At 35.7% G+C, this 26,996-nt stretch overlaps 3 protein-coding genes across 4 annotated transcripts; 1 reads left to right on the plus strand and 2 right to left on the minus strand.

Annotated features, from left to right (window-relative positions):
- Positions 1 to 265: 265 nt before the first annotated feature.
- Positions 266 to 5,954, plus strand: LOC107020979 (replication factor C subunit 3). Its single transcript, XM_015221538.2, has 9 exons — positions 266 to 517; positions 595 to 811; positions 1,138 to 1,217; positions 1,304 to 1,463; positions 3,439 to 3,520; positions 4,658 to 4,787; positions 4,886 to 4,949; positions 5,024 to 5,092; positions 5,601 to 5,954. Exons 1-9 carry the CDS (start codon positions 346 to 348, stop codon positions 5,698 to 5,700), a joined length of 1,074 nt encoding a protein of 357 aa, XP_015077024.1. The 5' UTR covers positions 266 to 345; the 3' UTR covers positions 5,701 to 5,954.
- Positions 5,955 to 6,189: 235 nt separating this feature from the next.
- On the minus strand, positions 6,190 to 16,956 carry LOC107020978 (protein CELLULOSE SYNTHASE INTERACTIVE 3). 2 transcript variants are annotated; one of them, XM_015221537.2, is made up of 9 exons: positions 16,826 to 16,956; positions 16,364 to 16,577; positions 16,002 to 16,069; positions 15,679 to 15,783; positions 12,181 to 15,340; positions 8,788 to 11,326; positions 7,483 to 7,937; positions 6,996 to 7,112; positions 6,190 to 6,748 (listed from the first exon to the last, which is right to left on the minus strand). In XM_015221537.2, exons 4-9 carry the CDS (start codon positions 15,744 to 15,746, stop codon positions 6,587 to 6,589), a joined length of 6,501 nt encoding a protein of 2,166 aa, XP_015077023.1. In that variant the 5' UTR covers positions 15,747 to 15,783; positions 16,002 to 16,069; positions 16,364 to 16,577; positions 16,826 to 16,956; the 3' UTR covers positions 6,190 to 6,586. The 2 variants fall into 2 exon arrangements, with proteins under 2 accessions (XP_015077023.1, XP_027773654.1); XM_027917853.1 differs by lacking the exon at positions 16,002 to 16,069.
- A 949-nt stretch (positions 16,957 to 17,905) lies between these two features.
- On the minus strand, positions 17,906 to 24,134 carry LOC107021213 (probable polygalacturonase). The gene is made up of 5 exons (XM_015221823.2): positions 23,326 to 24,134; positions 22,347 to 22,467; positions 20,274 to 20,448; positions 19,644 to 19,714; positions 17,906 to 18,960 (listed from the first exon to the last, which is right to left on the minus strand). Exons 1-5 carry the CDS (start codon positions 23,797 to 23,799, stop codon positions 18,329 to 18,331), a joined length of 1,473 nt encoding a protein of 490 aa, XP_015077309.1. The 5' UTR covers positions 23,800 to 24,134; the 3' UTR covers positions 17,906 to 18,328.
- Positions 24,135 to 26,996: the final 2,862 nt, after the last annotated feature.

The raw sequence follows: 26,996 nt of genomic DNA on the forward strand, positions 1-26,996 counted from the left end.
AAAGTTTTTGTATCATTGAAATACTCCTATATATCTCGTATTATTATTTTTCTTTTTATCATTATATTTGTTATAAAACTACTAATTGTAATTTTTTTTACTTTATAATAATATATGCTAATAAATACTCGTAAGTACTTACTATACAGCCATTTATTTTCTTTTTATTTTTATTTTGATATATTTTACAACACATGAAAATAAAATAAAAATAAAAATATATGAATAAAAACTCATTGGCGCCAATAACTTGACCCGACGGTCCAAATATTGCTATTGTTCATTTGTTCTTGAAATACCCACTCCTAGGGTTTAAGGAAGTGAGAGAATTGAGTAAAGCTGAAAATGGCGGAGACTATCTCGTTAATGGATATCGACGACGACAAAATTGACACAAAACCAAGCAAGGGCAAAAATATAGTCTCCAATACTGAACCGAAATCAGTTCCTTGGGTCGAAAAGTTTCGTCCTCAGTCTTTATCAGACGTTGCTGCTCATCGCGATATTGTTGAAACAAGTATGTTTTGATATCTATATATTCTTAGTGATTTTTGACTGAATAATGTTACATAATTGACTTTTTTTGGGCAAAAGTTGATAGGCTTGCGAGTAGTAACCGGTTACCGCATTTGCTGCTTTATGGACCTCCTGGAACTGGAAAGACATCTACAATTCTTGCTCTTGCTCGGAAGTTATATGGATCTCAGATGCACAATATGGTTTTAGAGCTGAATGCCTCTGATGATCGTGGGATTGATGTGGTGCGCCAGCAGATTCAGGACTTTGCTAGTACTCAGAGCATCTCATTTGGGTAATTTTTTCCTTTAATTTCTTATATTCTATGAGCTTGAATAATGAATGGCGGTGCATATTCAGGAATTTTCTATATGAAGTATATATAAGTGAACAATGTAACATTCACCTCAACTCTATAGGCTATATATACATGTACAGGCACTCCACTCTACAAAATTGTCTTCTTCTTAGACTTGTAATGTTATCATATTGTTCCAAATTCTGTCTCTGACTTTTCGCTAGACTAAAAAATGGCCAATGGTAGTATATAATGGATGAGTTAAGGTGCCATCTTTTCTTACTTAGGGAAGTAAATTGAAGCTTAATTTTGTTGTTATTTAGTGCAAAGTCAGCGGTGAAGCTAGTTCTATTGGACGAAGCAGATGCAATGACAAAGGATGCACAGTTTGCTCTGCGTCGAGGCAAGAAATTACCCCTTCCTCATGCTACACTTAATATCTGTTGTATACTTGCAAAAGCTGACTGTTGTGGAGTTATTCGTCTGCAGTGATTGAGAGATATACAAGAAACACTAGGTTTGCCTTGATATGTAACAATGTCAACAAGGTTATTCCTGCCCTACAATCACGATGTACACGATTTAGGTTTGCTCCACTCGATGCAGTTCATGTCTCTGAGCGGCTGAAACATGTTGTTGAGGCTGAACAGTGAGTTCCATTTTACCTTTGAAGTTAACTCCTTTCTATACTATTTTGTGCATACTTCATGTTGCTCAGTCCCTTGACAAAATTTGGTACTGCAAAGGCAACCCTGTGCTCTTCAGTGGCGTTTTATTTCTTTCTTCATTCCTCTTATGTTCCTTTTTTCTCCAATTGGTTCAGGCATTGTCATGCCTTAGGTCCACTGCCTCATCAGATTAATGGAGTTCGTTGAGCACTAGTTGAGTACTACTAAGGAGAGAGAAATAACTAAACGCAGCAATTGATGTGCATTACCAACGTGTTTCCCTTGGTTGCTTTATTAAAACTTTTCACCAGACTATCATTTGACCGAATATATTGCAGGCCTATGCAACTAGTAAAATACATAGACATAGTGAATAAGATACAGAAAAGACAAGCAAACTTCTCTTGACATGCCACGGAAGTTCAAGGCATCTTGAAATGCCAGCCGATTAATGTAACTGTGGTCATGCTTGTATGATGGCTTATGGCCCAGTAAGAAGTAAATGTTCCCATATTCATGTTTTAGAGTTTTTCTTCAGTCCAATCTGTCATGTTTGAAGGCAGCTGAAGTAGTACACCACGGGACAAAAAGTATGGCAGATTTTGAAGTAAGAACCTCTAAAGCTTCAGCTGTAGCACCACGGGTCTAAGTTGGCTGAGCTCAGTGGGGATTTTTTCTTTGGAATCAGCACCATGTTAGTATGAGTAAAGAACTTGGAAAGACTGGCACCAGTGGGAAATGTTTCAGGTGGTATGGTAGAAGTGACCGTTGAAGCCATCTGATCCTGCTGAACTACTAGGGTGCATGGGGAGATTGGTTTGATGAATATCATCTTCCTCAGGTATTATGGTAGTGGAATTGTTGTCCTCATCAGTGATCAAAGGAGCCACATTGTCAAGAAATGAAAGGTCATTATCACTGGATAAATGAGTGAATAGACAAGAGAAGTGATCGATAGCAGCCTCTGAGATGATCTGGTTACCCTCGACCCAATTACTCTAAGAGTTTATGATTCTGTGGATTTGAGATCTCCTTATCTCTTTGACGACTCTAGAAATACTTGGTATTGGAGTCATCCTCCTCAGCCAAGTAATTTTGGCTTTCTGTTTGAGAATAACATCTTGCATCTTCAACCACTCGTTGTATTTTGCTAGGCTTGTCTGTTATCATCAGTGTGTTATGAAACTCACAAGTGTGCTCAAGAGTATTCAACTGACCCTCTTATAACAACCAATCTAGAGTCCCATATGCTATCTTCTTAACTAGATAAGAAAGTTATCTAGGTATAGCACTGCTTTAAACAATTTTGGGAAATCAATGATAAGAATGCTTAAGTATTACTCCCTCCGTTTCACAAAGAATGACCTGGTTTGACTTGGCACAAAGTTTAAGAATATAAAGAAGAATTTTGAATCTTGTGGTCCTAAATTAAAGTTAGGTCAAATGTACAAATTTGTCCTTTGATCTTATGGCCTTAAACGTGTCACGTGGAATGCTGAAATTAAAATGTTACCAAAAAAAAAGAGGTCATTCTTTTTGAAACAAACTAAAAAGGAAAAGAGGTCTTTTTTTTTGAAACGGAGGGAGTATATTATACTGTAATTATTTCTCTACGGATTGTTTGATATATCTTACCAGATCCTTTTTTATTTTGTGATAATCTCATTGAATTACAATCAATATTTCTCCTTGGCATACTGGCGTTTCTTGGACATTGACAACTAAAAGTCTGTCCTCAACGCCAACTTGAGAACCAAATAAAGTTTTGGATACTTGCTAATATATTATGGCCCTTGCAAAGGTCTACATTGCCACTGTTTAATTATTTTCTTAGCTTTCTTTCCAAAAAAAGAGGATATGACATGATAATTGTTAATAATGTCATAGTTACTCTCTGCTCTATTTAGTTTACACTATCATTTCTTTTTGTCAGTCTTTCACATTGTTTTGTTATAGGCTTGATGTCCCCGAGGGTGGTTTAAAGGCACTTGTACGATTAAGCAATGGTGACATGCGAAAAGCTTTAAACATTTTACAGGTTCAAACTCCTCATCTTTTTTATCCTCATTTAGATTAAATTTAGATTTCAACTATTGTGGTTAGGAATTTCACATTACGAATCAGTTAAATTCCTTTCTTTTTTTTTAACAATGTGCTTGTAGAGATCTTGCTCTCTTCTCTAGCTTGACAACCCACTTTCCACTGCAGTAAAAAAAATAAGAAAAGAAAAAGGAAAAGTTTTGAGGAGCTATTTTTTGATAAAGAAGTTAAATTCCTCTTTTTTTTTTTAACAATGTGCTTGTAGAGATCTTGCTCTCTTCTCTAGCTTGACAACCCACTTTCCACTGCAGTAAAAAAAATAAGAAAAGAAAAAGGAAAAGTTTTGAGGAGCTATCAATCTTCATGGCTGCAATTATATATGAGAGATTTTGTTGGCCTCAATTCACCAAGCTCACAATTGAGTTGGAGAACTCTAAGGGCCTTAACTAACTCATTCTACCTTATTCATTTAATGTAAAAGTGAAATTTTATAGTTACTTAGATCCATTGCTTAAGCATTTCCCCTTGAGAACTAGCTTGTAATGTTGTGCCTGAGGCTAGTTATTAATGACTCGTTAGGCCATGGTAGAGTCTACAGGGTGACGTTTGCAGAGAGCTGATTATTGTGACTGGGGTGGGGGGGGGGTTAAGTTCTAGGGTTGCTTTGCTTATTCAAGGTCCTTTTAATAAATATAATTCTTTTGATATCCTTTTTTTATCAGTTGGTTTCAGTAAGGAGGACATTACTCTCTGTTAATTGTCACGAGGAGATCATTCTTGGTGAAAGAAAAAAGTTGAACTTATTAGGTAGTTTCAGGCATGCATGAAAACACTGGTACTTAGATTAACTGATATTGCATCCTTGAACTAATAATATACCAGTCTAGTTTTTTTTTTTTTAAATGTCATAGCTGTCTCTTTCTTGATTGGCATTAATCTACCTATATATACATTGGTGGAGGGGCTTGTTTTTACTGGCTAACAAAAAAAGGAAACCATTGAAAACTATAAGGTGCTCATTGTGCTATTAATGCCATGAAAGAAAAAAAATTAAGCTACTGTTAGTTTGTTTTTCTTCAGGTAGGTAGACTGTTCTTTTTAGGATTCACTGTCACTAACTTTCAGCTTTATGCAGTCAACTCACATGGCTTCTCAGCAAATTTCAGAAGATGCTGTCTATCTGTGCACTGGAAACCCATTGCCCAAGGACATTGAGCAGATCTCTTACTGGCTACTGAATGAGCCCTTTGCTATCAGTTGCAAACGTATCTCAAAGAGTCCTCTCCTCCTGTTTTGCCCATTTTATATATCTGTGCTTGTAGTCAATTTACTCTTACCGTGTTTCGTATATAATTGTTAATAGGAATAGCAGAAATCAAGACACGAAAAGGGTTGGCTCTGGTGGATATCGTGAGAGAAGTAACCATGTAAGTGCACATATTTTTAGATCTTCATGTAACAGTTATTTGGCGTAACTCACCTTTGCTCATCTAAACATCAGGTTTGTCTTCAAGATTAAGATGCCGGCAAATGTTCGAGTTCAGCTGATCAATGAGATGGCTGATATTGAGTATGTATCCCATGTCTTTCTTTTTGATGGTTTTTTGTCTTTGCCTTGTGCTAGACTAGCATTTCTTATGGTCAATTTTCTCATTTACTTGTTAAATCATTGACCAATATTATATACTGAACTCGTGGTTAGATTATTATGCCACATAAGATGAAATCACATATTTCCTTAACCAGCTGATCTCCAATTATGGATTCTGTGACTTCTGAACAGTGTATTCAAACCTCTGTTTACCTCACTGCTCACCACCTGCAGCAGAAGAGGAATGAAATACCACTGCTTCTAGAAAGAATTATTCGTGTTATAAAAAGATGGTCATCAATGGTTTTATATTTTATATAAAAAAGGAATACATGATAAATTTAATAAAAGCAATGTGATCCGTTCTTTTTGTCCATCTTTTTGGTCGAGAATTTAATCAAATTTCTTTTTTCACAAAATTTAGTTGAAGTATGATATCTCGGTTTTGCTACATATGTTTGTAAGTTGTGGATTTTCTGGCTCGCAGGTATAGGTTGACTTTTGGTTGCAATGATAAGTTGCAGCTTGGATCACTGATTTCTGCTTTTACACGAGCAAGATCTGCACTTGTTGCAGCTGCAAAGTAATCATGTTGAACAAACTGGTGGCTTGCCCCGCCCGCTGAAAAATTTGCAATGTTTTAAGATTTTGTGCTATGCAAAATATTGGGAATGTAGGTTTTTAAGCTTCTTAGTGTAGTATTGTAGAAAAGATCTCCCAAATGTATAGTGCAATATTGTTCCAAGTGCTTTGCTGTTCTTGCACATTGTAGCTAGATTTTATATACAAGCTTTGCTCTGTTTTGAGGTTCGTTTTCCTATTTAAATTGTACATTCAGGCATTTTGTGTTGTGCTGCTTGGATAAACTTGACATGGAGGACATGTCCATATTCCATTTTGTTGCTAACCACACATGGAAAGTGACCATATTTCATATTGGCTGTGGTCTGTGTTATTGGTGATGAAACTATGAACAATTTCGGAGATCTATGCCCTCATGCTCTAGGAGACCAAACCATATGCTCTTGCAATTGGTTTGTGTTGGTAAACACAGTGCTGGTATGCACAATGACGAATGGCCATTATGAAAGATTTGCAAACCCATGGATGGGATAATCTTCTCAAGGAGATCTCTATTTTATATTTATATACTGCTAAGAGCTACAGAAGAATCTATACAGTGTGGTGCTTAAATAGCCAAGACTAACATTCTAGCATGGGAACTTCCCCCTAGACTTTGGCCCTCACAAATCTGGAAGTCTTCAGCACCAGAGGCAGTGATGCTGTTAGTACTACAAAACTGAGCGTTCGGCAGATGTTGATTGATGTGCTCTTGCTTTAGCCTCTGATGTGAACAAATTGTTGCTCGTTAGGGGATTCATATACCTCTTCTCAGTGCTCTGTTGATTGTTTACCAGATCCAGCACCGAAACGGGGACTCAAAGTTGCATTATATCAGTCTTGGTTCACACTTCACTTGACACTTTCATTAGACGTCCTATTTGACCAGGTGATCTCAACCTCTAGAGTCTGGGATGAGCCATTGTAGCGTTCATGACTGAGGCTGAAAATATCACTGTGTATGCCTTCATTAACCACTTTATCAATTTGGATCGTTACGGTCCCAAGCGTACTCTGAAACACAACAATTTATCGTATCAACATTGTGAACAACTCACTACACTCTTCTCATCCTACTAAGAGCTGCAATATTTACACAGTATTTATCCCTCTTTTTTTTTTTAAAAAAAAATTATTTATCTTTGTTTCAGACTGTTAGTAGCAGCTGCAACAGTGAACCTTTTTGCACATTGTAGTTGGAAGTTGAATTGGATATTCTAAATTTAGCATCATGAACCCCAAAAATGATGAAAGTAGTTACCTTTCCAAATGTAGTTCTGCCTTTGCATGAGATCTGCAACTTTTGTCCCTTCGGTGGAACATCAAAAGCCCATGTGAATCCTTCATTCCATTCTGGGGATGTACTGCGACTAACAACCTGATAATAAACTAGACTGTTAATAAATTTCGGATAAGAAAAATTAATGATATACATGTATGTGTTTTTGGTGCATCACGTAACACAAATTAGTATCTCAGTAAGTGGATAAAATTACATATAACTTCCGGAGGTTTAGAAATGTTATACAATACTTTCTAGAAGACTTCTATAGCAGCAAGGATAAAATTGGAAAAAAGTTAATTAAAATCTTTGTTTGTTTTCTGAAATGACAAGTATTTGGAACAGTAATGTTTAACAAAAGTGACAAATGTAAATAAGACCAGCGGGAGTTTGGCCATAAGAAAGTAAAATATTGGTGAATAGTAAGTCTTTTATTTCATCAACAATAACAATGCTGACTCATTACCTTAGTTTGTCGTGCCGGACCATTGCCAATAGTCAACCGACAAAATGGATTTGTTCCTCCCATGACATGTCTTAGATTGTCCGCACGCTTAATGGTGACAGTCAAACAACCTGGTAAGCAATGCAGCAGTCTTTCTGCTCTATCATGGAAACCTGGGGGGCTAGTTTTTATCAGCATTTGTAGGATGGGAATGGCTTCAGCTGCAACCATTGCTTGAGATTTTGACACATCAATTGGCATTGTTGACCAGGATTGTTGGAGTAAGCACAATGTGGTCAATACTGAATCCTGAGCAGCCTCGCTGCCAGATTTCAGTGCTGTCACCAGATGAGGGATACAAAGGGTCCCCCCTTCAGAAATTAGGAGCTTCGGAAAATTGGAGAAAATGATAAAAATGCACTTCAAGATCTCTTCGTTTGCAGTTGCAGTGGGGCACAATTCCTTCTCTAGTGCCGCTGCATGACAATGCATTAGAAATGTTTTAGGCAGACAAGTAGGGAAAGGAACACTTATACCACATCCCAGGACTGAACTAAAAGATATGGAAGGATAAGAACAGAACAAAGCACAAACAAGAAGATCTGCAGTTTGCAGCTTGAATTATCTGGACAGTTAAACTTGAAAATTGATGTCTCAAATTCATGAATCGGAAGGATTTACTGCTTCAGTTGTAGATGTTGAAATATAGCATGGGAACAAATACACTGACTAAAAAACATCATACATCTAGCTGTCTTCATTTACTGTTTATTTTATCCTGCAGCTTTAGGTTTCAGGTCTATTTTTCCTGTTCTCCTTAATCATTTTTAACTTCTGCTACTTCATTTTGTAGTAAAAAGGGTTAAGGCAGAGTGAGTCATTGTAAGTTTTACACTCCGACAATTTCATGACAGTCCTTGATCTCGGAAAGCCAACTTATTATGACCAATTGATGTAGCTTCCTAAGTTATTCCGATTGTGTTGGCTTTCCTTAAGGGCGTGAACACAACTATAAATTGTAGACACTTGGATCAAAAGATTAAAAAGTTTAATATCCCTGCTATAAATTGTAGACACTTGGATCAAAAGATTAAAAAGTTTAATATCCCTGCGAAAAATATTGGAGCACAGAATTAGGTCTATAGACTTTCTGGGTCTCAAGCACTCTCATATGAGGTTCTTTTTAAGTAGGTAACAATTGGTTTTCGGTGCAATCCTATTTATTATGTTAATATATTTGACACAACTAGTGGCATCTAGTATGACATTTTTCAAAGAATCACTGATTAAAAAAAGGAACGAACATTTATTTTATAAGCAACACACCTGTCAAAGATCTGATAAGTTCAGTTGATGCATAATCCTTAAGCGTGTGATTCGAGAACAAAAACCTTATGAGCAGAGCTGCCTGGACTGTAATTTCTGAATTAGGGGATAGAAGAAGTTCTTGAACTACTAGTATTCCACCTGATTCTGCGACAGCTCTTCTGTTGGTTCGACTGTGCATGACAAAATTTTGCAATGCACAAACTGCCACCATTTTCATTTCTTCCGTTGGTTGATCTTCAAGCAAAGTTATCAGTGCTCGACAGGCACAGACAGAATCACTTGCTCTAGCAAGTCCTTCATGCTGGGAGAGATCACCAAGTGCAAGAGCAGCAAGAAGTCTTGCGGGCTGCAATAAAGTCTGTGGATCTAGTAAATATTGTGCCAGAGGTGCTATTGCATACTTAGATACCTTCAATTCTCTTATTCGGACGTTGTTGAATAGAGCTTCAATAAGACCTGCTGATGCTTCTTCAAACTGGTGAGATCTTAGCAGATCTAGAAGAGCATCTACAGCACCGGCTTCAGCCATCAGTTCACCGTTTGATAGATCAGTCTTTTCATGAGCTATTAGAGCATTTAGTGCAAGAGTAACAGTGCTCTCAACTGTTGAATACAACATCTTTACAAGAACCACCAGGGGAACCTTGAGGTGATAATCAGCGTTAGATTGTATGACATTGCAAAGAATCATAGCTGCTGATTCCCATAATGTATCAGGGGGTAAGGGATCATCTTGAACGATAACCTTTGAAAGCTCAAAAATGCCACCAGCATCAGCAACTTCCTTTGGCCATCTTAATGAGATATTTTCCAAAGCACTAATTGCCGTCTGTTGCAAATTCAAGATACCAATGCCTGCGAGCTGCACTAGGGGCACTACTGCATTTTTTGATGTAATATCTTGCTTGAAATGCTCTTGTGCAAGGAGGTGGGACAGCAGTTCAGTACCAAGCTGCTGAATAGATTGAGCTGGGGATTCAAGAAAGGAAATCAGAGGCTGAATGACCTGGCTAGGAGTAAGTTTTAGAGTGGCAAGACATTGTGGCTTCTCTAGAATATTTACAAGAGTTTGCAACGCACTGTGCTGTCCCCACAACCCAAAATCTGGACGCTGCAAAACCGTGAAAAGAGGTTCTACGATTTTTGCAGCAGATGGACTTCTTGAAATAGCACTACTATTTGTCAAGACACGGAAGAGTTCTGCAATTGTGCAGCATAAGGAACTGGATGCAGTGGGGAGTAGCTCAAGACAATTTTCTAATAGTCCTGCTTTCACCATATCCAACTTGCGGGGAGTTCGGTCTTTACCCAGCTTAATAAGTGCGAAAATAGTCGCTTCAATGAGCCGATGATTTGATCCAGACACCAGATGAACCAGAATACCAACAATCTCATTAGCTGATGCAAGGTCCACCGGATGCTCATCATCTAAAAACCTCTCGAAAGCACAAATAGCTGATTCAACTGCTCTTTCCACACCTGATTGCATAAGCAGCACAAGGGGATCTAAGCATTCAGAAGCAACAGACAATTCTCTGATGTTAGGATCACCAAAAAGTACAAAGCATAATTCAGCAGCATCACTTTTCATTTCCATCGAAGAAGATGATGACAGAATTTTATATAAACTCTCAAGAGGATTCCCATCTAAATCAGCCATCACTGCTGCTTTAGTATCATTCCCTGAAGTCAACTTGACCAAGGAACTAAGGGCAGTATATTGTTCACTTTCTGATGCAGTATCAAGCATGTCTGCCAAAGGTTGAATTGCTTGATTTGATGCTTCAGAATTTCTAATGTTCTCATTATCAAAGAGTTCATTTAAAGCCCTAGCAGCACTCAGCTTTGCATTCTTCGACCCCAAACGAAGGACAGCAATTAGTTGAACAGAGCAACTAACCGCAGCTTCGTGTTGAATAAGAACAGAATTGCTAAATATAATTCTCAGTAGTTCAGAGATTGTTGCCTCAGTCAAGTCCTGAGGGCTCAAAGATAGATACTTCGCTAGAGCATCCAGTGCGCCAGCTTCAGCCATGATTGATTTATTTTCATCATTACCATCAGCAATTTGAGTCAAGAGACGAACCGCTAATGGGGGCGCACCTGCTCTATCTGGAAGTGGTTTTAACAGATCTACCAATAAAGGGATGGTCCTGCGTGCAGTCGAACCAACTCTCACTTCTTCAATTTCAAAGAGGACTTCCAGAGAAACCTGATCTGGGTATCTTACTAATGAAAATTCTTCAGATAGAGCAACAAGATTTGGCATATCTATTTCAATGTGACCAATCAAGCTTATCAGACCAGTGATTGCACCTGAATTTACAACAGTAAGATTTATTCCCTTTTTCCGATGACAGACAAGACTGGCTATTGCCTGAGCAGCAAAAAGTCTGACAATCATTTCATCTGATTTGAGAAGAAGTGCAAGTGAAGGTATAATGCGCATGGTTGTTGGAGAGGATATAATGTTGGGGTTCTGGAATAAAATAGCTAATAGCAGTGCGCTGATCCACATGCCCTCTGCATCTTCTGCCTGCCATGACAAATATCTCTTCAGCACAATGACCGAATATAAACTTTAAGCAAATCATGAGAACCAACATTACTTACAAAGAATTAAATTGAATAAAGGTGACACTGAATAATTATCCTTTATTGTCCATCTTTTGGTCACTTTATTAACTGTAGTTTCAGTGATATATTTCTGTGCCTTAAGAGAGGGTAACTTACACATTAAGAGGTGCATGGAAAGTCTTACATTTGACCAACTACAATGGTCTCGTTAGAGATAGAATACACCATACACCATGAGTATATTGACAAAACAGTGCCTCAATGTAATCCGAAAATAGATGGAGGACAGAAAAGCTAGTAGAAAGAAGAAGAAAATCTGCACTTCAGATATTCTTGCTCTTGTAATTATTCTCAAAATTGGAACTCAGTGAAAATATATCCAAGACTACTTCTTCCATGCACATTTATTATATGATTGATATGGCAGGTGACTAGAGATAGTGAAATAAATGTTTTTTTTTTTGATAAAGTAAGGTATTTCGTTAAAGGGCACTAAGGAGATGCTAAGTTACAAATGAGAAAGGTAAACAGAATTTTTAGCTCTGAATAAATGAATTGTTGACTTCTTTAAACAAGTTTTACTGCACTGACCACAGACAGGCAACCAGTCTGTTAACAAAAGCCAACCTACAGAGTAAATAAACAGGCCTAAAGCTCATAAATTGGAAGGACAAAAATGATTGACACCAATGAACAGCTTATTTTTCTTCAGGTGGGAACCCAACTTTAGTTCTCCTGATGAAGAGGCATTCGCACAGCAGAAATGGGCCAAAAAAGTCAAAAAGCAAACACCAAAGATGGTATAAAATTTACCTGTGGATTGGAACCATGTCTTGCAAGCTTGTCAGCAAGGGACTCAAGGCCCCCACCTTCCACTACAGTGGATGTGTTCTTGACATGAAATGATGAAATTATTGAGAGCAACCAAAGGGCGACTGTACCACCCAAAACCGTTGCTGGATCAGGAGCTTCAAACTCATTTCCTTCTCCAAATGAAGTTCTTTCTGTGAAGCCTCTAGGGGTTCTGACGTCAATTTCTAGGGAAGAACAAGTGCAGTTTGGCTTCATCATGTCAACTAATGCATATATAAGAGGTTTCAGGTAACCAGATGCATCAAGTGCATCCATTGACTGATTTTTATGCTCCTTGGCAGCACAAATGCTCAATGCGGTTCCACCAACTCTTACTTCTAGAATGCAAGAATTAATTATTCTATCAGCCAATGCGCCGATAGACCTTGGTTTTGATGATAACAGATTACCTAGAAAAACCGATTGATCTCCGCAAAGTCTTGATAGAATTTCTATTGCCTTATCTTGGACAAGGGAAGATCCCTCACAAAGGCAATGTACAATAGGCTCTAAACTAGAAGGAACTTCAGCAAGTGCAGTGCATGAACTGTAAGTGGAATCTGTGCCTTGTTTTGTCCTTGTCAAAAGTGCAATAAAGTCTAAAGCATCTGCTGCATCAGTACCATCAACATTCATCACATTTAATGATTCCACCATAGCAAGAACAGCAAATCGACATTGAGCACTTCCATTGAATACATCTCCCACTGGAAAGTGCCTCAATAGCCGATGAAGTCCACGTGCTGCATTTCTCCTACCTTCTGACGATCCTTCTCCTAAAACTCTTGTCAAAGCTGAAACAACGTCTTCACGCAGCGCTTCTGCAGCTATCTCTTGATCAGACAACAGATTGGCTAAAGCAGCCACTGCAGTAGCTGCAGAATCAATGGACGCTGTTTTGGCCAGCTTGATTAAAGGTTTGACATGCCCTTCACCAATATGAGGCATCTTGTGTGTAGATTTTTGTTTTGATGCACGGGATAAAGCATGCAATACTCGAGCTGACTCTGTTGCAACAGCTGGAGAATTGCTACCCAAAAGTTTCATGCAAGGATTAACCACTTCATCTGTTGCGAGACTCTCACAGATATCATGTCGAGTGCTAAATACATCTGCCAGGACAGAGGCAGCATGTACTTGAGTATCTTCATTTGAGGAATTAAGAACATGGACTAGCGACATTATTCCTTGGTTAGCAGCTGCACCTTTATTCACAAGGTCAGTGTGAGATGCCAAGGTAAGCACATGGCCTAACACCTCAGTTACATGGGCCTTCGAGCTTGGTAAATCTCCCAGGAGCAATACTAACAATTGATTAGTGGTAGCTGAATCAGCAGTTGTGATTAGCTTTGTTAAAGCCCTAGCCGATGTTTCTTGCCCCTTTGATTCACCATTTTTTAGGAGCCACAATAACGCCTGTATAGCTCCAGCACTTTCAACACAGGCACGATTCTCTTCACTATGACAGCAAAGGTTATGAATAATAAGTGCTGCATCTTCCTTAGCCTTCTGAGACCCCATTTCTAGTAACTGGACCAGTGGTGGAATCCCACCAGCAGCAGTGATTGCCCACTTGCTCTCGTCAATTTGGTCAGTTAGGATTGCAAGCATTTCAACAGCATACTCTTGATGCTGTTCACTGGATAAACCCAGCAGTGATATCAGTAAGTGAATTCCTTCCTTCTTTCCAATTGCTTCCCAAACAGTCATTCCATCACAACATAAACGTAACAGGGACAATATTAAATACTCAAGTGCATCACCACTTGCCATTGTTGTTAGCCCGGTGAGAGCCTTCTTAGATTCGGATTTTTGGACACGTTTTGCCAGATAAGCATTGCCATAAAGGCTTCCCATAGCCTCAAGAAGACGCTCCTGAACCAATTTATTATCCCGTGGCTTTAGGAGCATTGCAAGAATACTCTCAATCTTTGTTGCATCAAATATTTCTTCTTCTACTTTGTGCTCAAAGACCATAAGAGCATATGCAAGTGTTCCAATGATATCAGCTACTGGAGCAGCTAACCTTGGGGACTGTGCAAGCTCACCCAGATATAGTAACAGAGGAGACATTCCACCACATATATTGGCTAAAGCTTGTATTGCATGCCGTTGAAGTTTCTCTTTTTCCTCTCTTTGCAGTTTTTCTTTAGAAGGAGAAATGACAGCTCCTGTAAGTGCTGTGACACCCTGTGAGTCAACAACAGCGTCCTGTTTCTCTTTTCCCTCACTTTGCAGTCTTTCTTTAGAAGGAGTAATGACAGCTCCTATAAGTGCTGTGACGCCCTGTGAGTCAATAACAGCTTGCTTTGCTTTGTCACATTGTGAAGTAAGAACCTCTAAAGCCTCAGCTGCACTGGCACGAATGGAAACATCATCTTGCTGAGCTAACAGGCTAAAGAGAGCTTTGATTCCTCCAGAATCAATTACTTTTGGAATGCTATCACTGAATGCCAACATTATACGGGCCAATAAAGAAGCTGCATTTGATTGAGTGGAAGCACTACTAGAAGAAAGAAGTCTAAGAACGATGTCCACTCCCCCACCCTCTAGTGTTGTCCTCCAATGTCCATCTTTATCACCACAGAGATTTCTCAAAGCCCCAACAACAAATCCTTCCACTGTTTTGTCCTGCTTCTTTTTTGAATTCAGCTGCTCCCACAAAGTTGGTACGACACCTTCCGTAATGAATATTTTCATGCCAATAGGATCATTTGAAACTCCACTAAATGACACTGCAAAAATTGCTTCCGCAGCTGCTTTCCTTGCATCAGCTGAATCAGACTTTAAAAGTGAAAGTAGAGGTGGAATACATCCACCTAGAAGCACCTTTAACCGCATTTCTTCATCTCTGCACAATACAGTTAAGGTTGAAGCAACATTGACTTTTGCGAAAAGAGTTGCATTTCTGAGAATTGATATGAACAGCGGCATTGCTTGGCCATGCGAACCAATAAGACGTCGTGCTTCTTTTCTAGCTTTGGCAATGCCAAGAAGACGTGCTGTAGTAAGTTCTTTTTCGTGTGCAGATGATTGATTCAGATGCAGCTGATCAATAAGTTGAGCAAGTCTTGGCAGTGCCTTTTCTGAATCATCCACTTCTGCAGCTTCATTGGACTCCCTGAAAGTAAATATATAATACCTTTGAATTATCTGAATAAATCCTTTTTAATAGGTTATCTAGATAAATCATATTGTCTCATGAATTCATGAAAAAGGATAAATAAAACCAAGCAATGTGGAATTGAAATTTTCAATCAGAAATTAACTGAGAGGTCACAATATTTTGGCTCCCTGTACGTACCAGATGCCCAAAGTTTCTCTACACCTACGAGATACTAATATGTTCTCTCTCTCAAGCAAAAGTATAGAATATAGAAACTTCTTTTAGCAAAATCTTTAACAACCACAAATAGTAAATAAATGCAGCTAGAACACAGAGTAAAGAGAGGAAGAAACCTGCTCTTCTGAGCAGAAGAGGATGATACATCCTTGTCCCTTAATTCAAGGGAAGAAACGTCTGTCATTGGCAACAAGCCTCCACTTTGACACTTTTGTGGCTTCCTACAGAGCGTAAGTATCTTGTGTTAATGAAGCATTCTGGTTAGCTTGGTTACTATATGCACAAACAAAAAGTAGTCGAAATTCGAGAAATATAGAAAAGTATGGATGCATTATTCTTCATAAACCTTCATGAGAAACATAAAGCAGACGCGCAAGTAAAAAAGGGAAAAGGAAGAAGAGTAACACAAAACTCAAACAAGGTTCACATTCATGCTTACCCCAACAGTTTTCACATTCTTCAAACCATTAAAATCACAATTCCACATAATACTTGCCACCTATAACCCTGTCCACCAAAGTTAGAACATATGTGAATACTTTGCTGGGGATTTTATCACTCACTTCATCAACCACTAAGTCACAACCTGGGTGCTTAAAATTTCAATATTTGTTGAAGCATACAGAAATATTCTTCTTTCCCACACAGTCCAATTAATCACGAAAAAACCATTTCACTAACTCAAAATTCAACAAATCTACTAAACAACATGCTTAAAATTCCATTGCACGAAATGTTTAACAACAATGCAAGGTAATAAAGGAGAAAAAAAAATGATAACAAAGAATTTTGCATATTTACCTTGTCTCTAAAATTTGCTAGACTCCTGCAAAATTCAGCTCCTCTTGCTCTCCAGGGTTAGAAACCAGAAGAAACCCAAATTTTCTCCCCAATTTATGAAGCGCTTATAAATAATATGTACGTATATATCAACAAAATATACGTATAGAGGTATACATATATATAAATATCTTGTTACATAATGGTACAACAAGGCTTTACCCACAAAAAAAATCTGCATAACCAAAAAAAAAAAATCAAAAACAATTCATCCTCATTAACGCAAATACACACATGCAGGTAAGGAAGATAAACCTACATTAACGTTTAAATGTAACTATATAAATTTATTTTGTGCCAGATTGATTGAAAAGAGCATTTGCAGAATCTACAATGATCATTCTCATGGAAAAAATATAGCATTATTGTTTTCAATGAATCCTCTTCAAATTGGGAAAACAAAATTGATGTGTAAAAAAGTACCTTTAGGGAATTATAGAGTTGAAGAAGAAGAAGAAGATGGAGAATGGAGTGAGACACGATTACACGAAGGTGTAGAGAGAGAAAGAAATGCAGAGGAAAAATAGGAGACAGAGAGAGACTCTGAATTCTGTTTTTTTCTTCTCTTTTATTTTTCATGCGTTGCTTTATTTGCGCCTATATTTACACATGCAATTATATATACAGTACTTACCATATATATTACTACGTATGAATATATAGTATATATGATTATATAGTGCAAACGTGGAATAAATAAGGGATGCTTGCAGAAATTGGTTCGATATATTTTATAATATTCGATTCATAACAAATAAATATTAGTTATTATAGTTAAAGATATTTTCATGTAGACGATACTATTAATTATAGTTGTATTTTGGAATTTGAGTGAAGTTTTTCTATTAGATCATACATTGTCTTTGTAACCTATAAATAGTAGGTAGTTTAATTTTGACATAATTATAAGGGATTGCATCCTGAATAATACAAAAACAAAATATTTACTAATATTGTTGTACTCTACATTTTTCATATTCAAAGTCTAGAGATCAACATCATTTTAAGGTCATGCAAACGTTTATCACATTATGATGCAATGAAATGAAAGGATCGAACGAATATGCATGATCTGAAAATAAAAGTCTTCTCACAATAAAAGGAATATTACTTCTAATTGATTCTTTGGCCATTTTGTGTAAAATTATAAATTTACTTTGTTAATCAATATTAACATTTTTGACTAATCATGGGCGAAAGAGGAGCTCCAAAAATATTTTCAGATAGACCTTTGACAGACGAAGATCACAAAGAGTGTTAAAGGTATTGTAGAGCGGATTTTTGCATATTTATTTCTTCTTTCTTCTATTTAAGTTGAATGATTAGTATGAATTGATTATCCTGTTTGTAGATTTACGTCAACATTTTGATTATCTATCTTGCACTTAATTATTTGATTACCAATTAAATATTATCTACAAATCTAAAGTTGAAACCAAGAGAGGAAACAGTAGATTGCACATATGATAAACTATGAAGTTGAACTCGGGTGAGGGAACCATATACGAAAACTCGGGAGAGAGAACTGTTTAAAAAATTTATCTCCAAATATCTGTTTCAACAAAAATCTTTAAGTTCTCAAGAACTGGCTCAGATTGGGCCAGTTTGTCTTAACCAGTTTTTGGGACTTCCAAAACTTCAATTTCTTTTTCTAAAGTAAAATGCACCTACAAATACAACTTAACTTCAATAACTCAAATTTTCAAGTTCAAAATCTATGATCAAATGAGAGCTTAGATTCGATCTGGAGAAGGATTGCATGCTGATGTTTGCAGCAACAGGGATCGACAGGCATCCAGAATTGCATTGAGATTCATGCTGATTCACGAAAGCAAAATCATCTCAATTGCGACTTGATCTAAATTCATTTCAAGTTGGAAATTTCGACGATCCAAGCTTGTTGCGAAGAAGGAACACTAAACTTCATCAATGTGGACACTGAACTGTTGATTCATTCTTCAGCAACTGAGAACATGGTGCAGGGAAAACACTGCAGCTAGAACCAGAGATATATTCACAATTCCACTTCATTGATGGGGCTAGCCCAAATAAACTGATGTTTTTCATGTGTATCTCCTCAAATGGTGCTTCCTCTATGCCTACTAGCAAGGGAGGTCTCTTTGATTCTAGACTAACCACATTACTGATAAAAATACCTCTTACTTCAGGTAGGGCTTTAGGATCCCATTTCTCATCAGGGTGGTCATTTGCTCCCCTGCTAAATCTAATGGGCACCTTCACTCTTTCCATTCTCATGTTATTGATTGTAATATTGACGATGTATCCACCTCTTCCAATATCAGTTTTGATCCGTACACCAGCTGCAGAATCTCTAACATATAAGTCTTCTATGAGGACATTAGAAACACCTCCAGACATCTCACTGCCGATACCAACCCCTGAGCATGTTGGGGTTGTGCCTTTCACTCTCCTTACAATGATGTTTGAGCTTGGACGAGCCATTTTCATACCATACTGATCCCACCCGCTTTTCACTGATATAAGGTCATCACCACTCTCAATGTAACAGTCTTCAATGCAGACATTCAAGCTGGAGTCTGCTAACAAACAGTTATGCATATAAAGTTAGATATTCTAGATACTCTTAATCTTACAATCTAGTTTGGAATAAGTAATAAAATAGAGCGGACAGTTTTATATGCCTAGGATAGATGAATCGATGGAAAAAAAGTGTAATACGGTTAAAATTAAGGGTGTGTCTGGTATGTAGATGTTTTTCATTTTTCCCATGTTTGATTGGTTATAATATTTGGTTTCTCCAGGAAAACAAGTTCACTAAAAATAAGAAAAATGACTTACCTATAGAAAGTAAGAAATAAAATCTTGCAAGTGACATTGCATATTTATTGACTCCTTGCCACTCCCCAATGCACCCTCCGTAATCTATATCCCCACTATACACACCTTACGCTCCACCTCATTCTCTATAGTGTTTGTCTAGATTATACACAATGTTTTTGGGCCAATATTCTCTACTTACTTATCAAACATGAGAAATTAAGTAAGAAAACCACTTATTTTTTATGAAACATTTTCCTTCATACCAAACACACCCTGAAAGTAGAGGTGAAAGAGAAGTGATAATTTTTCCCTTCATTTTAGTTTTAGTTGAATATGGGAGATGCACTAGATAATAAAATTCCAAATCATTCTTCTTTCTCCTGACAAAAGATTTCAAGTATTTCATCAGAACTTAATGGTACTGCGGTATAGGATATACCTGCATCAATGCCATCTGTGTTAGGGGCATTGAGAGGAGCCAAAATAGTCATGTTTCTAATTACAATATTCCTGAAACAAATGCAACATTAAGCGTTACTCTACCAGCTAAAATGGATAATTTGGCGAATAAAAATAGTTCTTGTGAAGGAAAACTAATGAAAGGAGGAAAGAGCATGTTTATTTAACAACAATTTCCTGATTAAACTCCTGCATCTTAAGATTTTGCCTTGTCCTCACCTCAACATTCTACACAAGCAGGAAAAAGACTACTTTGGCCACATTGAATCCTTTTAATCTATTGGTTGGTTCTTGTGAAAAACAACGAGGATTGGTTCCAACACATTCAACGGTAGTAACTAGTAACCAATATCACCAACTTAGTTATTCTTTGAACCAAACTACATGACTTCTGCTTCTATTGGAACACAAGATTCCCCTTTTCTGTTTGTGCTGCTATAACATTATACCTTTAGTTGTTCGATTGATTAATTGAATCTGAATATCAACTTCTAAAAAAAATACTGTGCAGCAATGAAGAGCAATTTCCTCGAGCCAAAGTAATTAGTACCCCATATATCCATAAGTACCATGCAAAAATAGATAGAGCAGTTATCAGGAGAGCAAGAACCTGCAATAGACAGGATGAATTGTCCAAAATGGAGAGTTCATGAGTGTAAGATTTTGGATGAGGATGTTCTGCGAGTTAATCAGTTCAACAAGGTGGCCTCTGGTGTGTATCAGGGTTCTATTCCACCAAAGATCCCACCACATCTTTCCCTGACCATCTACAGTTCCATTTTCCCCTGAATTTAAGCAGGAAACTTTGATCAGATGCACAGGCACAGAAAAAGTCACAGCAAAGTTCCATTCTCATTCGAAAGGAAAGAGGGGAAATAGAGAGTGGGAAGTATTAATGATATACATTTATGGAAAGAGAGAATAAAAGAGTGATCACTGAGATAAAACGTAACTACATAAAAATATTACATTCTCACAGAATCCATTTTGGCAAAGTTTGTGTCTATGAACTCTTACTTCTAATATACTTTGAGCATGTTCATGGATTATGGTAAAGGGGAAGTGGTCAAGAAGCGTAGCTACCATTATTTATGAGGCAGTAGTACTTTAGAATTAAATATTTGTAGCAGTATAGACGTCATTGTTTGCAAGTGTGTATACGAATCCCTCATGCTAGAAATAATTAACAGAAACCATTTCCAAATAAAATTCTCTATTTGAAAATTAGATTGATTTTTGAATCAAGATTATCTCTTACAAAAATCTTTAGATAAATATTTTAGATAAACACTATGATTAAGATGGAAACTACTCTTTGTGTTGAGATGTTAAATCTATGCACCATTTACCAAACTGTTTTCTCAATCAAAATTATCCTGCAAAGGACCTTATAACACAGTGCTTATCTGCAAATCTGAATATGATATTACTGCACAATCTCTAAAATTCTGGTCAAAGAAATTTTTTAAGTTTTGAAGTCGCATTTCAGCAATTCTAACACAGGGAATGAGGGGAGGGGAGGGATTTAGGGAGCACTTTAAACAAAATCTGAATGCTTTCTCCATGTTCTTACTGCTAACAAAGATCATGATCAGTTGAACAGCCGATATCTAGTTGCTGTTGCTATTCTTAATCTTACAAAGAAGTTTCAGCATACTCTGAATTTGCTGTTGCTTCAAGTGGAGCTAGAGTTACTGACAGGAACTAGCCAGCATTAACAGTTGACATCCATCAAGAGATTCTTGATTAAAGTAATGCTCCTGATTAGAAGTAAATAATAATCATCTTGGCTTCTACTTTTTCTTTAGTTTATCAGCTGACTTAGTCTATCAACTACCAACACAGTGCGAACTAGAGTTACACTCTACATTCTGTAATCATTCTTTGAAATCAAGATGCAAACAGATTTTTTCAACTCAGACATTGGTGTATTAGACATTACATACATCATATTCAAGAAGAACCTTCAGCACTAGAATACAATTTAACCTTTTGCTATGGTCCAGGTCCCTGATATCATCCAAGAAAGTTTAACTTCATTGAATACTGAGTAAAATTCAAGACCAGCTCAATTGGCATCTAATAAATATCATAGGGTGGAAGAAGATCTCAAGCATAATGAAGATTTGTTGAAGTCTTGCACTATTTGAAGGCCCAAATTGAAGTCCAAAAGGATGTGCATTTTGGGGCTCAAAAATAAATAACCATAACTAAAGATAAATAACCGTAACCAAGAAGTCAAAAAATAACATATAAGCAAAAATTTCAGCTCTTACATTAAAAAGTAAATAATATTATAGTTATATACTCCCTAGATAGTAAAACATTCTCATTAACATATTAAGCGCTCAAATTTGGACGGTGAGGGAAAATATATCAAAGAAGTATAACGAAGGACAAAAATAATTTTTTTTTAAGAACAAAAGGGCAAATCCAACCCTTTTTCATTAATTTAATACAGTAAGTCTTCATAATGCCATGTTTCTGGTGGGGGACAACCAGACAACTATCATGATGACTCCAGTCTCCAACATTAAACAAATCAGTAGCAGCACCTAGGTGCTTTTAATCAATACATAATATCAATAGGGAATATTATCTAAGCTCAAGTGCGAATACTCAGTTGTGACTTACTTGGCAAAGAACAATAATGACTTGTTAACACATGGGTGCAGAAAATTACCTGTAATTACAACATTGGTGAGACCATTTCCATGAATAAGGCTAATATGTCTCGCTCCCAGTCTTTCTCTCCCTCTTCCATATGAAGGCAGCGCGTCGATTATCGGCCATTCATCTGGATCCTTTAACAATACAACAGAAAAATTCACATTTTCTGTGAAAAAAAAATAAAAATCTGACAAGATAACATAATTAATTTCCTAAACGGTTACTCAAGTCCGATTAAAATCACTTTTTATTTCTTTTAGAACAACAAAATCATCCTCTTTTCCTCTTAAAACATTTTTGTTAGTGGAATACTATGTGAGACAAAAGTAAACAAAGGAGGAGAAGCCTTAGTCATCTAAAATTAAATAATACTCCAATTAGATCTAGGCCAGAACTTGGAATTAAATTTACTGGAGGGAAACTGTATAATCAACACTTAGCCTTTATTGACTTTATCGAAAGTACCAAATACACAGACATTGACAAACATCTATTAAATTCACGTGTGACCACATAATTTCCATGTGAATCCCAATATAATTAGCTCTACAAAGAACTCAAGTCGAAAATTAATTTTCTTCCTTGTGAGGGTCTGGTCCACTTCTCTCACCCCCGCCATAGCACCATCTTTTACTCCAATTAAAATATGTTACATACACTTGTACTTTTTTTCGTGTAGTTTTCGATATTTTAATTTTATTTTGAAATTTTGAATAATCTACTTTTAATTTTATGTCAATCGATGCCTGAATTCATGTAAGTTCTTCGAAACTCAAACAGTATGACTTGAAATTTTTTTTGATTGCCGTTTACACAAACACTTCATTTCATTTAATACAGTAATAAATTGTAGGTAGGTACCCAAAAAAGTACAGAACTCAAAATGCTCAGGTGATAGGCTATATCCGTCTTACACGTTTCTCCTTTACCTATGCGGCTATGCCCAATTTAAATTTAAAATTAAAATAAATTATGAAGGTAATGAATCTCACCTGAGAACCGAGGATAACAGCGCCATATTCGAGGAAGAGTGTGAAATTGCTGGTAAGATTGAAACTACCAGTAAGCCATCGACCTTTAGGAACAACAAGCTGGGACCCACCACTCTCCGTGAAACGGGCCATAAACTCCGTGGCCCGTTGAAACGCCTTTGTATTTGAGGTTTTTCCATCCCCAATTCCACCGAAATCCCTGATTGATTTCACCACCTTCCTCGCTGGTACCTGTTTGAAGAAATCAGAGCAGCTCTTCTGTTGATAACTCGACACTAATCCTACCCGACCCGAAATGAAATCCAAAGGGATCGAGAAAATTGAATATTCCCTATTGATATGTAGACTAAACAGAGCAATTACAGTGAACAAAACCAACACAGATACCCATAACGGTCTCCTTATTCCTCCTCCTCCTCCCTTGATTCTATTCAAATTCAAATTCAAATTCAAAATGGGGGTTTGTTCTTCCATAATGTCTCTGCATGTAGACACAACCTATGTCTACATGCAGAGAAAAAAGAAGAAGAAATTCTCTTTATCAACGATTGGGCTATTCATGAGTCATCAAAACTTGTAGAATAAGAATTCAAGGCCGGTGATTGGGTTTTGGATTTTTCTTTGTCTTGTTATGATAGAATCACAATGAATAATTAATGGAGAAATGGTGAAGAGGAAGGTGCCTTTCGATCACACAAAGTGCGTCGTAATATTTAAATATAACTCTTGTTTTAGTGGGCATGTGTCTGTTTTATTCTACCATGACAGAGAAAAAAAGAAGAAGAATATGCATGATCCAATTAACGTCTTTCTCTTTTTTTTTTTTTAATTATTTCACGCTTAGTGTTGGTATAACGGTGCACCACAATCTATATAACGGTGCACCACAATCTATATTCATCCTTTTCGTTAAAAGAAATAGTTTCTTTCTATTTTAAATTTAAAATTCTAAACGGTTAATAAAATCAATTTATATATAGTTAATACTAGTCAAGTAAAATAAACACGGGAATAAAAAGTAGTACTCCTTTAGTCCCAATCTATTTGAACATTTCGCTTTTTGACAGTCAAACAATTTATGTTTAATCGAGAAATTTATCATAAAATCTTTAATTTTCTAAAATAAAATTTATATATTTGTAAACTATTTAAAATAGTATTATAAGTCACAATAATTAACAATTCAAAATATTTAAAAAATATATGAAAAATTTAGATAAACTTATTCAAATTTTAAAATTTAAATTGTATCACATAAATTAAAATAGAGGAGTACCTTCTCTCGCTATATAAGTGAGCACTATTAAGAAAGATTAATTTTTTCATATAAGAGTATGATTGAAACAATTACTACTATTTCTTGATTCAATTTCTAAATCGATTACTATTTTGATATATTTTATGATTAAAATAATACTTATTTTAAGAGGAATATATAATTTTAATTTTATCTCTTAGTTAGAAAAGAAAAGGTCTTCCCCATACAAGAAATTAGGTAAAAGGTGGTTTGTAAATTCACATTTGCGTAAACGTGAATGAGTTGGCATCGTAAAACGATTGATAAAATGACACTTTTTTCAATTAATGATGCCGCTATGTCCGGACACTAATTAAAGGTCATTTTTGGGTATTACATAAATGAATTGAAATAAATTAGATTGATTTAAATAAATACGAATATTAAATTGTTGATTGAAATTATAGTAAAATAATATTTATATTTTATTGATAGATTTTCCTACTTGACTTCATTTACGATTTGGATCCTTATAATTATAAGAATTTTAAATTCATTAAAAGATAATATTTTAAACAGTACGATAGAATTAACATTCAACACAATAGTTAAAAATAGATACCGCTTTGAAAGCAAATCGTGTACCATTATTATTTTTGACAGTATCGAAATAGTCCCACCAATAAAGATGTTCTATAAAAAAAAAATTTTAAATGAGAATTGTAAATAACTTTTTTGTTTAAATTTTATCAAAATAAAATTAAATAAAGAGCATATAAACTCTATTGTATGATATTTTAACATTTTATGTAACATTAGGTCTAGAGCTGTCAATATAGGCTAGTTCATCCCAATCGAGCTAACCTATACATACTTCGATATTTTACAGGTCAGGCCGGGTTAACCAATTTTTGGTGTGGGCCAAAAAATGACTGGCCCAACCCACAAGTACGTGGGCTATAGGCTTGCCGGGCCAATCCACTTTATTTAAAAATTATATTATATTTAGAATTATTAAATTAAATTATAAATTATAATTTAAAAATATTATCATAAATATCGACAAAACAATATTACATGATGTTAATGTTACTATTTTTTAACCAAATCCACAAATAAAATTATCTTTGTAATATTTATTAATTTTTTTCAAGTAAAAGTATAAGTATCTAAATAGAAATATTAACCTAATTGTTTTGAGTTTGTACTCTTTTTAATTTTAAATTTTAATGTTATATTATATTTTTAATTAATTTTTATTGGCCCACGGGCTGCCCCTATCGATATTTCTCAAGCCCCACAAATCAACATGCTCATTCAGGTTGGGTTAAAAAACCCTTTTATTAAATGCGTTCCAAAAATTGTAACCCAATCTTATTATATCCAGAGCTAGGCCAGACCGATCCAACAGGCCTAGCCCATATTGACGGCTCTAATTAGTTCACCACAATTCAAGAAACAAAATAAAAGTTAAAATCTTTTTTCAAATGAGTGTATTACAAATCTAGGGTAGTGTCGGACTCATTTATAAATATAGTCACTAAACTTTTTGTGGATCAATGACGTGGTGAATTTGCGCAAAAATAATATTGTGTATGTTTCAATTTATATGACATATTTCATTTTTTGAGAGTCAAAATATTTAAGTTTAAATAAAAATGCTCATGAAATTTTCAAAAGAAAAAAAATTCAAATGGAATTTATATATTTGTGAATTATGTATACGTAAAAGGTAGTATAAGTTATAATAATTGATGATTTAAAATATTTAACAATATATAAAAAAATTTATAATAAAAAATAGACTTGTTTAAATCTCAAAATTCAAATTATGTCACGAGACTTGCAATCAGCCACAAAAGAAAAGAACAATTTATAATTCAATTGTACTGGAACACCAAATTAAGGCATTGAGTTATCATATTTCCAAATGAAAGTGCATATATATATATATATATATAACAAAGAAGAAGATAAAGAGTATGAAATAGTATGGACAGTATGGTGTACTAAATTAATTAGGTGAGGATTACATTACTGTGAATAAGACACGTAAGTGTTGTATAAATAAATTAAATGTTAAAATTATCCTCAATTTTGGATTGAAATTCCAAAAAACTAACATGTTGATACTTCTTTGTAACCCTATAATAGTAGAAATGAAATATATCTAGATTATTATTGAAATGCAAAAGATGTCAATGATGTCATATTGATATAAGACAGTCACAAAGCTATAGACATTTAGATATAATCATACATCATTAATGTTAACTTTTTAAGAAAAAAAAAATTGAGTATAATTTTAGGAGTGATATATGTATATCATTTTTATGAAAAGACACAAGAGATGATCTATATATGAAGAATGCTAAACAGATCAGATAGAGATAGAGGGTGTGTTCATCAACAATGGCTAGGGATGGCAATCCGG

Source organism: Solanum pennellii, chromosome 6 (assembly GCF_001406875.1).
Source record: "Solanum pennellii chromosome 6, SPENNV200".
NCBI classification, from domain to species: domain Eukaryota; kingdom Viridiplantae; phylum Streptophyta; class Magnoliopsida; order Solanales; family Solanaceae; genus Solanum; species Solanum pennellii.